The sequence below is a fragment of the Sebastes umbrosus genome, chromosome 20, assembly GCF_015220745.1.
Source record: "Sebastes umbrosus isolate fSebUmb1 chromosome 20, fSebUmb1.pri, whole genome shotgun sequence".
Classification (NCBI taxonomy): domain Eukaryota; kingdom Metazoa; phylum Chordata; class Actinopteri; order Perciformes; family Sebastidae; genus Sebastes; species Sebastes umbrosus.
In genome coordinates this window covers 6,187,112-6,203,198 of record NC_051288.1, presented here as the reverse complement: position 1 = coordinate 6,203,198, position 16,087 = coordinate 6,187,112, and the positions used below count along the sequence as shown (strand labels likewise).

General features: G+C 43.0%; 1 protein-coding gene across 2 annotated transcripts; it reads left to right on the top strand.

The window, feature by feature from the left end:
• The first annotated feature begins 1,076 nt into the window (after positions 1–1,076).
• Positions 1,077–14,834, top strand: cdc42ep1a (CDC42 effector protein (Rho GTPase binding) 1a). 2 transcript variants are annotated; one of them, XM_037755249.1, is made up of 4 exons: positions 1,077–1,229; positions 7,198–7,308; positions 10,132–11,093; positions 13,172–14,834. In XM_037755249.1, exons 3-4 carry the CDS (start codon positions 10,622–10,624, stop codon positions 13,879–13,881), a joined length of 1,182 nt encoding a protein of 393 aa, XP_037611177.1. In that variant the 5' UTR covers positions 1,077–1,229; positions 7,198–7,308; positions 10,132–10,621; the 3' UTR covers positions 13,882–14,834. The 2 variants fall into 2 exon arrangements, with proteins under 2 accessions (XP_037611177.1, XP_037611178.1); XM_037755250.1 differs by lacking the exon at positions 7,198–7,308 and having other exon boundaries at positions 1,090–1,229.
• The last annotated feature ends 1,253 nt before the right edge of the window (positions 14,835–16,087 follow it).

The window sequence follows — 16,087 nt, the reverse complement described above, 5'->3', positions numbered from 1 at the left end:
TTCTGGCATGCTGGATCTAAATTTGATAGTTTTAACAATTTTTAACTGCAATATGGCGGCCATTTTTCAAGGTGGCTATCAAATTTACTCGCGGAGAATGTTTTTCTTAAGGAAATACATGTACTTGGTCAATTTGAATGTGTGATGTAGAGTTATATGTTTCTGGTATGCTGGATCTAATTTGTATAGCTTTAACATCCTCCAATAAGTTTTTTCTTACTTTCTGGCTGTCCGCTGAGTCTTTGCTTTGTCGTTTTTGCAGCTTGAGAGGAGAGAGTTGGATATGGAGCTTGTCATATTCCTGCTGATCCGGTCTTTCAGGGAAGGAAACTTTGGACTACCGATCCCCTACTCGACCAAGTAGATGAATTTCTATGAGAGAAACCATTATCGGCTGGTCAATTTGATCTTGGATCTTTCATCTTGGATTTTCAAGTGGCCATTCGTTCATATTTGCTAAGCATCCCCTCTGGAATCATCATGTCAAATTTGGTGCTTGTATCACTATTTGCACGATTTGTTTATGACTATGCGCTCCACTATATCAACAGATGGTTGTTGGCTTAAAAGCTACAGTTTCATTTTCTTTTAAGGCACATAAAAGCCCTAAGTGAAGGTCAGAGTCATTGTTAAATGTGGGTTTATATTGAGACACTATCATGTGGTTAGTTATTGGACATCAAGAGCAAACTGAGTCATCATGAAACAATTTCATAATTATGTTTCCCTCTAGCTCAAAGTCAGCAGATACTCAGCTGATGAAGTCTGATGATTAGCACTTGACAAGAGCTGGTTTGCACACTTCTCATTCAAAAAGTGTCTTTTTATGGAGCCTGATAAAAGTGTACACATTTACTAATTCTGTCTGTAAAAGCCTCATTCCTCTACATGTTCAACTTACAGCTCCAACTCGCGTTGACAAGTCATTTGGCATGTTGTGGAGAGAGACATCAAGCTGAAGTGTTAACCATGAGGCGGTGTGGGAGCTCCCGGTGTGGCTCTCTTCATGGTTTCATTGGTATTTGATCCACAGCCCCGCCCTCCCCCTCCTCCTCCTCCTCCTCCGCGCTGCGCCGCTCAGCTCACCCAGCGCACCAGCGGGTCAGTCCGGCTGCAGCACCGGCTCGCTAGGACCACACCGACCAACCAACCAACCAGCCCACCATACATTACTAATGGACACATAATTAAACTGGAGTCTCCTGTTCTTCCTGTCGCAGTTTCCTGTGGTGAGTTTCTATTCAATTTGGACCATTAAATCACTCCATAATGTTGTCAGAAAGACCCTCAATGAGTCTGTAACACTCAGCCAGAAGTTAACTTTAGCACACTTTTATATATGTTATATTTAATAACATATTTATTTAGAGTGAGTTTGCATTAAGTTCACTGAATCTGTGACATTTCGGTGCATATTTAGAAATTTATTTATTTAATTTTTATTTATGTATTTTCATAATTTTTTGGTAATTTATAACCTCCTATAATATTCCTAATTGTATAACATTCCTACAAGTGTTTTTTTTTTCTATTAGGCCTATATTTGTATTGTATCCTCAGATACTATTGTTTGGAGATATGGAATAACTTTAAAAAAAGAACTTATCAATTGCCTGTTGATACAATTATTAGTTGCATATCATGTGATTAATTATTAGCTTTATTATGTTTCTGCTGATATAGATGCATTAATGGGAGAAAATGCCACCAGAGAAAGAAAGCAAACATATCAGGTTTAGTTTCAGATAAGGCGATACCATTAAGACTTGTAGACATGTTGACTGAAAGCAAGCTGTTATCTGACCTGGTGTTAATGGTCACACTGTATTCTGTGTAAGTTGTTTTAGAGTTGTGTGAGCCTCTCAGACGTCTGACAGTGAAACTCAAAGCGCTCCGTAACGTGTTTATATTCAGCAGCAGTATGTTCTCGGTGTGTGCTTTGATTCTTCATCACTCTGATGCCTTGTAATTACAGCAGTTACATGACATAGCCTATCAATATTCCCTGTATGTCACTGAAATGACCGAGATGTGCATGTGATTCAGTGGAACATGTTACATGACACGGACGGGGGGGGTGAAGTTGAAGTTGGTGGCCTTGAGGTGTTTTAATTATGGAGGCGAACAGGCGGCGCAGTGTTGGAATCGTTACAAGTTGGGGGCCAGTGACCTTCTGACCCCTGGAACTTGCCAGCGAGCCATGAGGGAGGCCACCATGTGAAATACCACACACACACACACACACACACACACACAGACACAGACACGCACATTGATTGAAGAGCTCGTTGGCCCGCTAAAGCCCGTCAATAAACAAACATACACAGTGGTGATCAATATAAAAAAGCCAGTCTGCTCCAGTGATAATAACGCAACTAAAAAAATCCAATAAACAACATGCAGTGATGAACTCAGTCCTCCTTACTGTGGATCTGTGACTGTTTCATTTTTAACTGGCTCTGTAATTCCCCCCCAGTTAGTCTCTCCAGAGTAGGCGTTCAGTATTTCCTCCTTGACTAACATGCTTTGATATTTCTAAGATGATTAACACATGCATGTAATGTTTCCTTCACATCCCCCTCATATGATTTACACTAATGACACAGTGCTTAAATGAGCACAGACATCCCCTGTGGTTTGTCTTTTTTACCTGAGTTCAACATTCCTCTGAGGGGGGACCCTTTGTGACCTTTGGGTGTCATTGACACAACCAACCAGGAAAGGGGTTAGTTGAAGAGGTGCGAACTCTGAATCTGGGTGCTGTATTTGTTTTCACACCGCGGGGTTGGTTTTTGTTTTTTTTTGCCACACGTGATGGTGATGTTGGGAAAACTGCTCCATCATGATCTGCCGTCACCAAATGGTCCCAACATGATCCAACCCCCCCTCCCAGTTAAAGGAATACACCAAGTTTTTGAAAAGGCTGATCCATCAACGGCCAACTGGTCACTGCTGTCGGCTGTGTGGAGGGGAATGTGGGCAAACTCCCAATTCTTGTTAACAATCTTAGTTAACATAGTTTATAAATGACTATTTAGTGGACTGTGTGGGTGAAAAAAGAGGACCAAGCCATCATGATGTTTTAGTTTGAAAAACAGGGACAGGTGTGTTTGTTGATTGGCTGCTTTCCAGAATTTGGCTGCATGTGAACTTTTCAGATGATGATTTATGTGGATGACTGTAAAGTTTCTCTGGCTAGCTGCTCTCCCTGCAGTATGAAACTATATTTACAATATTTGAGAGGTTTAAAAAATACAATAACAAAATATCAGCAAATATCCGTAACACAATTATTGACAAGGGTCTCTTAACTTTGCTTAGTTTGACATGTTGAGAAATACGGTTATTTGCTTTCTTGCTGACCGTTAAGGCTGGCCCAAACTAAAAGATATTTCAAATCTTAACAGATGTTTAACATGTGAGAGACTCCACACATAACGATATGTTATGATAAATTTAATTGAATACGTTTTGTTCCTATAGTGTGTGACGAGCAACGATTTGGCCAAAACAGCACACCACACACTAACAGATTCCACTCATAAACAACAAGAGTTCTCTCGCAATCAAACGTGAACTTTAGAAACTTTAGTGTAAACAAACATGGTGCACGACGGGCAGGAGGAATCAGCGATGTTAGTTTTTTTCTCTACTTTGTACTGAAAATTCAAAATGGATGAAGTCATGGAGACAAGTTAAACAAACACTTGTGTTGTCGCCACAAATCAACAAGTTGGTCTTCCATTTCTGAGGTCCATCTTACTACTACGCGTTTTGCATTAGCTCATGCATTAGCTCATGCATTAGTCGCGGCCGACATGACGGCGGTTGTTGTCTTTTCGTCTTCTGTCAGCTTGGTTCCCAATTGGCTGTCGTTCTTTTCCCACGTGACGGCATCATGTAAATATTGAACATGTTTAATATTTACGAATTGAGAGCGGTGCGGCCAGGATGGATTTCTGAGCCGATCGGAGGATGTATAAAACACTCTTAACATACCTCACAATACCTCACACAACAGGAATATCTGAAAAGATAATCCTTAGAACCATCAAAAAATCGGGGCCTTGCTGACGATTGTCGGGAGGGGGGAATCAGGCCCAAAATCGTCTAGATTCTCGTGTACCCGGCATTAGATGAGAAGATCAATCACTCTCATGTCTCTACGGAAAATATGAAGCTACCGCCAGGAGTTAGCTTAGCTTAGGTTAGCACAAAGACTAGAAACGGGGGAACAGCTAGCCTGGCTCTGTGGAAAGGTAACAAAATCTGTCTACCAACACCTCTAACGAAATATTTAGCACATATTACCCTGCAAGCATCTTTAAAGCTCACTAATTAACCCATTATATCTTGTTTCCAGTCTTTGTGCTAAGCTAAGCAGCTGTTGGCTGTAGCTTCATATTTAGGCTATCATACAGATATGAAAGTATCTATCTTCTCATCAACTTTCAGCAAGAAATCCAAAATGTCAAACTATTCCTTTAAATACTTGTGACCTTGACATGTACAGAGATAAACTTGTCAGTGCTCTCTGGTGGACAAATGATGTCGCCTAATGGTGGAACTGTTTGCATTCACAATTATATCAATATACCGTACATGTGTAAAGATGAAATTGGCCGATATTATCAGCCATGTACATGTGTCAGTCTGGCTGCAGTGTCTGTGTGCTCTCATCTCTTACCATGTAAACTGATCACAGACCAAAACTTTATATAAAGACTTGTAACATGGCAAATATCAAGAGAAGGGAGAGGGAATGTGTGTATTTGAGTAGAACAAAGGGAGAAGGAAAGAGAGAAGTTTATGTATGAGCGCAAAAGATACACAAACTGAAAGAGAGAGGCAACAAAGAGGGCAAATTGGGACCGCCGGTTCCAGCAGATGCAGGAAGCAGAGAGCCTCGGAGAGTATGGATATTTGTCGAAGCATGAAAATGTTTTCTTGGCTGAGGAGGAAGTGTAGCCGTGTTTTGCTTGGATTCAGACTGAGCGTGGACGGCGAAAATAGGAACGTAATTGAAAGTCAAAGAGTGAGCCTGAAATATGTGGCCTTATCTTGTATGTTTGTTCACCTGGTTAGCGGGGTTAGCGAGTGAAGGACATGAGGAGAGAGGCAGAGAGAAGGGAGGGGGAAAGTCCATCGCTGATTTCAGTCAAGACAAACTATTAGAGTAAACATTTTTGAGTTTAAGTTATCAAAAATAGAGATTACAGCATGAGTGTGTGTGTGGGCCCAACAGCTGTTCTGTCAAGTTGTTTCAGCCTTCCTTAGTCAGTCAAGATGCTCAAAGAGGGAGAGGAAGAGAAAGGAAAAAGAGGGAGCAGAGGAAACAAAAGGAAAATATTCAGAATGAGTGTAAAGTGAAGAAAGAGAAGACAAAAGAAGGAGAACAATTAAAGATAAGACAAGAAACAGTAGAAGGCAAGAATGGAAAAGAAATGAGGGAGAACGGAGAGAAGCAAAAAGTGTGAGGGAAGAGGAGAAGAGAAAACGAAAGAAAAGAAAAAAGATGGTTCGGACCGAAACGTGGTTTCAATCAACTCCGAGGTTGAGAAGAAGGATGTTTGATGGTCGTAATCGAGAGAGAGAGAGAGAGAGAGAGAGAGAGAGACTCCACCGACCGATGCTCTGCTCAGGAATGTGCTCGTACACGCACACAACACACACGGCTCCTATTAGACTGTGGTTACTCTGGTTTATATCCAGCAAAGCCACCTCAGGCAAATACTGTACATAGTGACATGGAAATATTTGATTCTGTGATGTATGAACGCACCGAAATCCCCCCGAATGGTGAGTTGCCCAAAGAAAGCAACTCGAGGCTGCAGCAGAAAGATGAACTAAGCAAGAAGTGAACACCGATTGAGTCTGGTCTACTGATGTCTCATTGCAAGATTTCCTGGGTATTGGAGTTCAACATACAGTTATCTGTCACCACCTTTGGAGATATCTGTTCATATCTGTTATTTGGTACAGCGTTAAAAAAGAGCTTTCAATCAATATCAGACACATCACCTCAGGCTCCAATTTCTTTGGTTAAAATCACAAAAACAGCACCATCTAGCGGTGAGGTTGCAGATTGCAACTAACTGAAATTGCTCCCTTGTGCTGAGCAGTCATGTCTAGAAGGTGACCCCAAAATTGTGAAACTCGCGCAAGATGGTTAAGGTTAGGCAATGACCTTAAATAGTTAAGGTTAGGATAGGTAGACCTCTAGACACAGCCGTGCCAAGTGTATAGGAGAACTACGGTGGCCAACGTGTGAAAAACGTGAAAACACGAATGACCCTGTCTAGAGCCAGTGTTTGGTTTGTCCATTCTGGGCTACTTTAGAAACATGGTGGACTCCGTGAAGAAGACACGCTCCGTATGTAGATGTAAATGGCTCATTCTAGGGTAACGAAAACACAGTGATTCGTATTAAGAAAACATACTTTTTAACATTATATTCCATTTCTGTCAATAGATCCCTCTAAATGCTTCACACTGTTCCTTTAAAAATGTCTGGCTGAAACATGAAACCATACAGTGGTTTATAAAATCATCTAATTTGACAGATATCAAAGTCACAAGACTACAAGACAATAGACAAAATTACTTCAGTTCTTCCTGTGGGGGACATTAATGTGTTCCAAATTTAATGGCAATCCATCCAATAGTTGTCGAGACATTTGACTGAAAACGTCAATCTTATTGTGGCGCTAGCGGAAAAAATCAGGGGATTCACCCAAAAAAATGGTACAAAGGAAGGAGGAAGGAGATGATACAGTGCAGTAAGATAGGTGTCAGTGATTATCAGTGATGTTTATTAATGATGACAATATCAAAGATGACCAATCTGTTCCTAAACTGATCAGATCCATTCACTGAAATCTTACTGGGTCTTTTATGTCTCAGTCAGTATTGTTTCTATTCTGCCCTCCTACCCATGTTGCCTCGTTCCCTCTCCTCATCTGACCTTTTCTCTTTCTCTCCGTCTCATTTCTCTCAGCATCCATCCCTGTCATCTCTATTTCTGCCCCGTTTCGCCGTCCTTCCCCTTCACTCCTTTATGGGAAAATGAAACTTTTTATATTTTTTATTTTCATCCCTTGCTTCCTTCCATCACTTCTCACGCTGTCTCGCTTCAGTTTGAACTGACTCTCTCCCTCCCTCAAACTCATTTTGTATTTTATTTCCTCTCTCTGACAGAAATCAGAACCAGTGCAGCAGCCGACCAGGGTGGTAGCAGCCAGGCCTTGCCCAAAAGAGGCGCACTAACGGGGGTAACGGAGGAGATGAAGGATTAGAGGATAATCCAGGGTACGTCCAAATCCCTCCTGTCGAGAGGTCCCCCTATTCTTTTCTGATATCCAAGACGCAGGCAGGCAGGCTGCTACTGGGATTACAGTGTTAAATTTATTACCTTTTAAAGATTTTTTTGGCCTTGTGGTGCTTTTCAGGCCATTTTATCGGAGGCCTGAGCGTGTTGGCTGCTGTATTTGTGCCAGAAAACAGAGGAGCACAAGTGCAAAGAAGGAGCACAGAGAGGAGGGAAGGGGAGTTCAGTAGGATAGAAGCATATGTGCAGATAAAATGCCCCGAGGGTCCAGATACGTTAGAGGAGTCGGCGGGAGCGACCCCCTCTGAGCTGTGGTTAAAGGTCTTTAACAGGATTACAGGCAAAGACAAAACACCAGAGCTTTCTGTAAGCACGCAGTCAGCCAGAGTAATTAATGGCCCCGTGTGTATTCCTGTAATACTGTAGGTTATCAATTAGTCTGAGGTTTTTTCTTTGTTCAACCTTGATTAAACAAGACAAACTATTTCCCTTTATCGGGAAGACCGTAATGCCATGACATCACTGGGGAGTTGTAATCAGAGAGGTGGCCTGTTGCTTCAGCGCGGTTCATGGGAACATGCACGAGGTCCCTGCAGGCTCACGCGATCTTAGATTGAACATCACACCTCGGTATACTGGTCCCTGGCGTCCCTTTGTGAGCCTTGATATGGCTCCGCTCAGTGCTGGTATGTGCCGTGTTTCCTCCCAGATGCCCCTCTTTAAAATCGCCAGCCAGGGGAAGTGGAGCGCAGGGCCTGGGACTGCGGTCAGCAGCAAATTAGAAGGGCTGCCTTGGACCTGACGCAATCCCCATCTCTTGAACCATAGCAGGTCATTAATGAAGCCAGACGGGGCCGTGCATGCGTGGGAGGCCCGCGCAGACATTTAGCTGCTGCTGCAGTGGAAAGCTTTTAAAGAGAACCAGAGGTCTTTGTCAGGGCTGCCTTATGCTATCAAAATATTTTAGAATTGGATATCCATTACTCTGCTGGCAAAGAACAACACATGAGAAAAGGGCCAATTTTTGGTCTGCCTTCATTAGAGACTTACAGGACTAAAGCTTCAGTTATGCTTTCTGCAAGGACAGTCGCACGGACATGAGCTGTGTGATCTTTTATACTCCGTGCAGGTTTCTCCTCGCGGCAAACAAACATTCTCAAAGTTCTTCAGTTTGTCCGCCCATTCGCGGCCATGTAGTTAGAAAATTGGATGTGTGCGGACAGGCGACAACCCGTCGCACAGAACCCCCACGAAGTGACATGTCTTAAAGTGTGACGTCACTTTGGCCGCGTAAACACTTGCGGCCCTCGCGGATGTGGCAAGCATAAATCAGTCAAGCTTGACGTACTGTAGGTATGGAGCTCCAAAACTGACAAAAGGAAGGAAAAGGCTGTCAGTCCAGTCAAAAATATAACTGAATGCATCAATTAATAACAGCTACTAATATCAAATAATTAAAATGGACTGTAAAAATAAATATAAAGCTTTAACCTCCAATCAGTTGGTAAAAAAAATAGAGAATAATAATGGAGGATGATATTGTGGAGACAACAATATGGTGTCCGATAATGCTAATTTACGTTAGCTAGCCTACTTTGTTAGCGTTAGCATGCCGGACAAAACGCTTTAGCTAGCTAATGTTACGAGAGTTTATACAGTAACGTTACAGAAGTGTGAAACATTACAGTACCTGCACAACAGTTAGCTTCAGCTAGGTAGCTAGGTGAAAAGGCTGTTGCTCATTTAAGATAGCTAGCGACACAGCGCTCTCATTGCTCCACTGGTCATAAACACACTCAGGCAAAAGGCCCTTTTCGCAGCAGCCATTCTGACATATAGCAGGAAAAACACAGGTGTAATTGATCAAATTAATTATATCCCGCTCTATTTAGTGTCACAGCCATTCCAGTGAGCCAGCATGCTCGATACCAGAGCCCTGGAACAAGCCAAATGGAACAGGGCCGTAATTAATGTTATTAATTACACCTGTGTTTACGCTGCAATTACATGGCTGCTGTGAAAAGAGCATATGAAAAAAAATTTAATTAAATAGAAATAGTTGCATGAGGAAAATAGGGAATAGCTAAATGACCAAAAGATAAGAAACCTAAAATGTTGAAAATAAATTGTAGCCGGTGAAATCAACATATTGGAGGCCATGGAAAAAAAAAATACAAAGCTTTTTTCTTTTTACAAGACTTTTTTTTTAATGATAGTATAATTAATTAAATAATCTTTCACTGCATTTCGACGGTGCCGGGCCTCCATACACAGGCAGTAGCAGTTCAGCTAAGTAGCAGCAGCGATTTCCTTATCAGGAAATGTTCATTATCTCTTCCTATCTCGCTGAGCATACTTTGCCTGTTTATAAACAAATGTAAGCCTGTTGAATGAGGGCTGCTGCGCTGCTTTAAAAGCGTGATAAGTCTTCTCAGTGAAATGTAAAATGAACTTTGTGTAACCTTCATGCCAGACAAAGCAGGACAAAATGGAAGAAGGAATTCCCTGAAGGTCCACCCATTTTATGGACAAGAGGCAGACTTTGGTTTGTTGCACAGAGGAGTGCCTGTGGTCTAAATTTAGATGGTTCCAGACCAGCGGACCTTTGGAATCCCAAAAACCTGCAGAAAGACAGATCTAGTTTAACATACAGTATAGGAAAGCACAGTGGTCTCTCACTGAATCTCACTTTCCGCAGAATAAATTGCAAATGTCATCCGTTTCTGTCGACATCCCTCAAAATCAAGTACATCCCTGTCTTCATTTTAAAGATAGATGTTTTTCTCTGTTTTTACTCTCGATAGATGGTTCCGTGGTGCGACCGCAGAACCGTTTGCAGCTGGACTCGGACCTATTTCTGAGCTGATGTCGACAACGCCAAAGCCCAAGGCAAGCGGGGGAAACCAGGCAACCTGACCGCACTCCAACTGGCCCGGCTGCTTCCAGGAACACAACTGCACAGTGTTCTCCTCAGTTTATAGCCGTTTAATTCAGCCAGCTATGCATAACAACGAGCTACAAAGAGTGGGACAGAGTTTGGCCCGCATATGATAAACAGAGATAATAGTCCAGTGATCTATTTGGCATCGCAGGCCTGGAGTTGAGCTTTTCAGAAATTACACGGTTTCATCTTGGAATAACCTCTCTTTGGGTTTAGAGTTTTGGACTGATGAACTGTCAATGATCTGGGCATTAATCTAAGAGGAGAAAAAGTTTTGCCATTCGGTGGGATTGAAGGCAATTCCAGATATTGTTCAAGGTTGATTTTCAAGAAGCCACTCACCTCTTTTGAACATGAATCTTCAGGAGAAGCTGTCAGGCCTAAAAGGTCTGGTCTCACACTCCCACAGCAAGCGGCGCTTTAAAGGCGACCTCACGTTGGACATGATCAGCCCTCCTCTGGGCGACTTCCGCCACACCATGCACGTGGGCCGCGGCGGCGACGTGTTCGGGGACACCTCTTTCCTCAGCAACCACGGCGGCACCGCCAATGGGAACAACGGGGAGACGGATTCCATCTCCTCCCCCGACAACAAGATCGGAGCGTTCTTCTCCAGGACGCTCCGTCAAATCCGGAGGGGCTCCGACAACCGACCCCCGGCAGGACCCAAGGACCTGTCGCCGCCGCCTCCCGTCGTTTCTCCCATCGTCAAGAACGCCATCTCCCTCCCCAGGCTGGATGTGGATTTGCCAAACGGGAGTCCCACCGCCAAAGTGCTTTTCCCCAGCTCTCAAAGCACGCCAGAGGAGAAGAAAAGCTCTTATGGTGAGTATGGTGATATTTATTTATTAAAGCTGCTATAATCAATATTTTTACATCAACAATGGGTTAAACCGTTATGTATGTAAACGGGCCGGTCAAAGTGATGAACTCCCAGATAATTATTACCCAACTTTCCAGGTCTTGAGAGCTTTTTAGCATCTTTAAAGAGGACCTATTATGCTCATTTTCAGGTGCATACTTGTGATTGGTCAACTAAACCAAACTCTTCGGACTCTGCTCCAGCTCCGCTCTAACTAGCTTTGTTTGAGGGCATTCCAAACTAGCAGCTAGGCAGGTATTATGCAAATGCATTACTTGGTGACATCACCACATTACGGAAGAAAAGGCAGGACTTCAAGCAAGGCGTTTCTGGCAGTTCAGGAGCAGTGTTTCTGTGGGGGAGAGTAATTTTGCCATGGATTTTGGGATTTGTAACTCTCAAGACCTTTTACATGCACAAAGAAACTATATAACGCACTAAAGGAAAGGGAAAATGCACAAAAGCATAATAGGTCCTCTTTAAGATAATTGTTTTGGTTTTCCATCCTTAACTTTACTGCTTTGGTTCACTCATTTCCGGATACAGCAGGCAGTTTCCAGGAAAAATGCTAAAATAAACCCACTGTATGCCAAAACTTCATTGCTGTTACACAATCTGCATTGTGAGCGATCTATTTAGGCTTCCGTTTGTGTGAAAATGTGTCTTTTACAACGGATTTCTTCACTTAAAATGATTGAAAGAAGCTTTTGCTGTTTAAATCTGAGGAACTCACAAAATCAGTGTTTTGGATCACTAAAAAAGTCCAATATATCTTTACTGGAAATTTCTCAACATGATGTCACTTCATCTATTTTTTTGCCTCGTTATTCGAGGTTTAAGAAAAATTCGCCACTAAATCCCCAAATGGTCCCTAAGATTAAAGGTAGATGTTTCCTTCAAATTAAAGGTCACTGCTGCTGAACAAAGAGAAACGAAAAGGTCAAACGAGTTAACCGGTGTTAACTGGAAACCGTAGAGCTGCAGTGAAACTCATCCCTCAGTGGTGCCCAGTAATCTAGACAGATTTGCCCCAGATGTCCTTATGAATCACCTTGGCTCGTAATCAGCAGCGTTCACACTGATAACTGATCCAGACACAGCCGGCAACAAGCTGTCTGAGAGGCTCCCATTAAAAACACCACACACATGGCTCAGGGTGTGTGTGTGTTGTTTTTACGTGGATGTTCGAGTGTGTTCGTTGCCAGTTTTATCTAAAATCTTCCAACGAAAATCACGTAATTCACAGCTTACTTTTGTAGTGATAACTGGAGCTACTTTACTCTCCGGTAATTATGCATTTTGACACACGGATGGATTCATCCTACCAAACCCTCCATAAACTGGTTTCACTGATTACTTCTTTGTGACTCTTCGGTTAAAGTGTGTTAATCTGTGAAATCAGACGCTGTTTTCTTTGGTCGGTATAAAAAAAACCTACAGACTCTTGGCCCTTTACGGCTGGCACTGAGAGGCTGCTGTGGTAATTTTAGCCGTTTGGGTCATCATGAAGGCGGCAGTGTGTGACTTGTTAAGTGATCTGGCAGATGATTCACTGTTCACACAGCAGAACAAACTCAGCACTTTGCAGGCTGGCGTTTGCTGGCTCAGACGGGATGTTCTCAGATGGGTTTACAGCGCCCCCTGTCGGAACTGTATGATAAACCTGTTATATATAATAATCTGACACATAAATTATACTGTATATATTTATTACACGGCTGTGTTGAATACTCAACTCTGATTGGTCAATCACGGCATTCTACGGTCTGTTATTTCTTTATAGCAGACCGTTGCTATGTATAACAGACCGTTGCTATGGGCGCAATTCTGATGTCGGACTCTGGCGGACCGTTTTTGTGTCAAATTATTGATTTCTTAAGTAAGTAGCCGTGTAATAAGCGGGATAATGTACAGCTAGCGGGTCATTGTTGTGAAAGAAGCCCCTTGTCGGAGCTTGCTGTACATTATCCCTTACATACCACATAGACAAACCACCTCCTACTTAATCTCATGTCTTGATATATGTGTGTCTTCTCCTCAGGTCTGGAGTCTGGTTTCGTCACTCTGCCTCGCCTCTCCCGCTCCGAGCGCCAGCAGCCCTCCATCTCCCTCCCCATTTCCTGCTCCCCCAACATCCACCGCGGCTCTCTCACCGACCCCACCGACGCAATCTTATCCACCTGCTCCGCCTCCATCGCGACCTCTGAGCCCAAACCTTCCTTTTCCACCTACTCCGACTCCCTCCCCTCCCTCGCCTCCCTGGACACCTTCACCTTCGACCTGGGCCCCTCCCTCATGAGCGAGGTGTTCGGCCTGATCGACGGCCACTCGGAGGAGCACGTCCACCACGCCTGGGAGGGAGAAGAGGCGGGGTCGGCGTGCGGGTTGACCAACGAGGGTTCGGAGATGGACTCGGCCACTATCTCGTACGTGGATTCCCTGCTGAGGGAGGACTGCGGCGGCAGGAAGAGCCCGCACGGTGCCGAGTGGGAGGAAGAGGAGGAGGCGAACGGAGTCGGGCTTTCTGTTAAAGCACCTGACGTGGTGATGGGGTCTCCCGAGCGAGCGAGGTTGGGGATGGAGAGCGAGCGGTTCCAGAGCGCTACAGATGTGCTTGCACGCCACTACGGCGTCAGCCACTTAAAGGGACAGAGCAGGGTGGAGGTCGCAGATTCAGAGATGATGATCATCAGCCAGAAGAACAAAATGACCTACAGTTACATGGAAGACGAGGATGAAATTAAAGTCTGAGCTGAGATATTTTGACACCAAAAGACTGTCTCTGATGTATGATATATAAAACCAATCAAATCAATCATCTAAAATCTTTTTTTGCGTCAACGAGGCTGGCTCTTTTGACAGGATGACAGTGAAAACTACAACTCTTCATATTGGATCTTTTACTTTTATACAATCGTGCTTCAAGGACGTACAGTTTTGATGCAAAACTGTTGCTGAATGTATCTAAAAAGGAGTGAAAGACTTGATGCTGCACGTTTCCAAGCCCAGCGCAGAGAAGGAGGATTTCAAAAGACTTAAAAAGGACTGAAACAAAGAGGAGGAAAGCGAGGATGTGCCAGAGAATGTAGATATTAAGAAGGTCTGAAAGGAAATGCCAACATTACACAATGTAGAAGTTACAAAGCCCGTCATTCACTTTATATTTTTCACACTTCCTCACACACGAGGGGAAAAGATTCTCTGTCACTAAATGAGAGAGGAAGTGGTGATCAGAAAAATAGATCATCTTATTACAACCTCACTACATTCTCCTGTCATTTCACTCAGGAATACACTACCAGGAAACAAACAAAGGGAAGGGAAATAAGACATCTGGAACCTCAGGCCTTGTTAGATAAACCAAACATCTCAGTTATTAAACTAAACGGACTGAGGGGATGTGACAAGTAAGACTGGTATTTGCTAGTTACCATATATTTGCTCATTTTATGCTGCAGATATAGAGACTCCGTGCACCTTTTATGATTATGAAGACCGACTCCTGTATTGCTTTTTAAAGAATTGTCATTTATATGTTCTTTTATACGACTGTACATACAGATATTAACTGACCTCCTATAGATGTGTACTTACAGTATGAGCACCTGCAGTACGTAGTGCAATTCACATCCATATGCTGCAGTCAATACCAATGATATATTATGATGATGATATAAATTGACAATAAAGATGTTTCTAATTAGGTTGAGTATGCATTTATTTACAGAGTTTAAGTACAAGATTGAAGGTTGGTTTAAAGTAATATTCCAACCCCCGAATGTAGACCTGGAAGGTGGTTGTGAAAACTTTATTTACATCAAACCTCAGCTCCTCCTCATAAAATGATTTACACATACTTAATTAGTTCACAAGAACACTACAATTTTGTATATTTATGAGAAAATCCACCCTAAAAAAACACTACAAAACAGAAACTGTCTGTTTTGGATGGCTGGATTAATTTATTGTGTAGCTAATATTTTGACCAGAAAGACCCGCTTTCCTTTGCATTCTGGGAAATATAGGACATCAGCAACTAAACAATAAATAAGTGAAGCTGGTTACAGAAACATTTGTACACCAAAAAAAAGTGAATTAAGCTGCAACACTTGAAGGAAAATATTGAACTGCACAGACTGACAATAAAGAAAACCTTGAATGTTTAAATAGTAATTTAACAGCAGGCTGAAAAGCTGTTTTGCTGCCCTCTCTGGTTGACAGTTTCAAGCCTGTTTCAACCATAGACTGTATGTAAAGATGGACAACATGACAGCTCCCCAAAAGTGAAGCCAAAACATCTCGATCAGCCCCTGGTTGCTGGCTGCAATACAGGTCATAAATCCCGCCCCCTCCATGTTAGAGGATGGGACATGGGCCAAACTAAAAAGTCAAAGTACAAGTTAAATAATTGTTTCCAAAAGATGGTTTCTGTCATATTAGGTAGTTCTTATCAAGCTGCTGTATGTTCAAGCATTAATTTTTCTGATAAGTTTGGTTTTAATTGGTCAATTGATGCTATAAAAAGGGGGTGAAAATGATTGACAGCTGTGATTGACAGCTGCTCTGAGGGAAGTAGTCGCAGAGTTGGAGGCACGAGAGGAGATGTAACTTTAACTTTCCATAACCGTCACAAGTCTGAAATAGAACAGTTAGTTAGATCATAAATGTAGCTCTAGAGATATTATGGTTAGTTGTTGTGTCTTTCTAGGCAAACAGCTACCGTGGTGCTAACGTAGCAGCTAGGTGACGCACGCTAACAAGCTGGGGCCGTGCTCGGCTCGTGATTGGTTAGGGAGGGTGTGTGGGCGGGACCTCGATACTGCGGCTCCAGCCCCCCCGATCACTATTGCGCAGACTCTGGCTCCAAATGTGTCAAAATCTCAAGATGGCAGCTCCCGTATCCGGGATAATTTGGCTTCACTTTTGTACAGTGGGAGGAAGTGGAGACGCGTCGTCC

Bases quoted from the DNA above. Each gene is read 5' to 3' on its own strand.
- cdc42ep1a (XM_037755249.1), top strand. From the start codon at position 10,622: ATGAATCTTCAGGAGAAGCTGTCAGGCCTAAAAGGTCTGGTCTCACAC. The intron at 11,094-13,171 runs GTGAGTATGGTG...TCTTCTCCTCAG, and splicing joins GGAGAAGAAAAGCTCTTATG to GTCTGGAGTCTGGTTTCGTC.